The sequence below is a fragment of the Charadrius vociferus genome, unplaced genomic scaffold (assembly GCF_000708025.1).
Source record: "Charadrius vociferus isolate BGI_N301 unplaced genomic scaffold, ASM70802v2 scaffold255, whole genome shotgun sequence".
NCBI lineage: Eukaryota > Metazoa > Chordata > Aves > Charadriiformes > Charadriidae > Charadrius > Charadrius vociferus.
Window position 1 is genome coordinate 3802145 of NW_009648785.1, and position 1338 is coordinate 3803482.

The following is a 1338-nucleotide window of genomic DNA, read 5'->3' on the forward strand; positions in this document are numbered from 1 at the left end:
TTAAAATAAAATTTACACACAGTGCTAAGCTTGAGTATCTACTGATTAGTTACCAGCAGATAGTTACTATATACAACCCTCCACAACAAATCTAGCTTCAGTTAATTCATTGTAAGTGCATCAAGTCAGAACACTTCCATTACATGGCTTCATTATTGGGGGCGGGGGGGACGGACACACGACAACATAGAGCTAACATAAAAAGTATTCACCACATTATCTGAGACTCACATCTCAGCTTCAAGCAGTAAAATCACCTCATCTCTTTTAAACACTGTCCCCATTTTTACCATGATCTTCCACTAGAACCCGGCTAAAAGATACAAAGAAACAGGAGTAAAAAAGCCTCCCATTTCATACCTACACACCACATTCTCTCCAGATGTCTGGAACTCCTCTAACTTCCTTAGTAGAGCCGGGACAGGTCACATCAGGTACAATTTGATCACATGAAAACAGCTATTTGGATACTTATCGTCTACAATTGCAACACTGCTGGACCCACAGTCACCGCAGAGTACCTAGCGGAGATGTGGATGGCTATTACTGAGGAGTGGAGTGCAGTCAACAAAGAAATCACAAGGAAAGATTTAACAGAAACCCTCAAGACTTCAGGTGTGGAGACCAAGAGAGCTGCAGAGCAGGTCACCAGCGCAGACCAGGGTGTTCGGAGGCCTGGACAAGCACTGACGCTGTCGGGCGGCTGGCTGTCAGCCGTACTTAAAAAATTGTTAAACCTCCAAAGGAAAACTTACAAAGAAAGAGTACTCAATTTAGAAGCTGAATTTCAGCTAAAAAAAAAACCAAACAACCACCAACAAAAACAAACAAAAAAGGTTGTTCTAAAGACTTATTAAAAAGCCTGAAACTTTCAAAGGAAGACTCCACTTTCAAAGAAAGCCTTTTAGAACCAACCACAGCAATGCACAGATAAGGCCACCAAAACCCCTTTACCTCAGTCCTCAACGTCACAAACCTGAAACCAGCCAGAAACACCGCCTTATCTTTCTGTCACTCCCTATTAAGTAACACTTTACTGAAAACCGTAAAACCGTTAAGATACCGATTTTGTCTGCCTCTAATCTCAACTTTTTAAGAAAAGCTTCCTGCCCGAGTGGTGAAATCTGTGTGCCGCGGGGACCCGGCTACAACCACGACGCGCCTGTCACTCGCATCTGAGGGGAAAAACAAACAAACAAACAAAACCCAAACAAAACAAAAACCCAAACCCTAAGGTAAAGTTTATTTCTGCGAGGGAAACCCCAGCCATGACGGGTCCAGCGCCGCGGGGCTGTCACCACACGGCAGAGGCGGCGGGCGCCGGCGGGCACACGCAGC

The 1338-nt window shown here is 44.8% G+C and overlaps 1 protein-coding gene across 1 annotated transcript in view; it reads left to right on the forward strand.

The window, feature by feature from the left end:
* The first annotated feature begins 530 nt into the window (after positions 1-530).
* WDR60 (WD repeat domain 60) overlaps positions 531-1338 on the forward strand; it is a 44075-nt gene continuing 43267 nt past the window's right edge. The window contains exon 1 of the mRNA XM_009886797.1: positions 531-716. Coding sequence (XP_009885099.1) covers positions 531-716 — 186 coding nt within the window. The remainder of the gene's footprint in view (positions 717-1338) is intronic.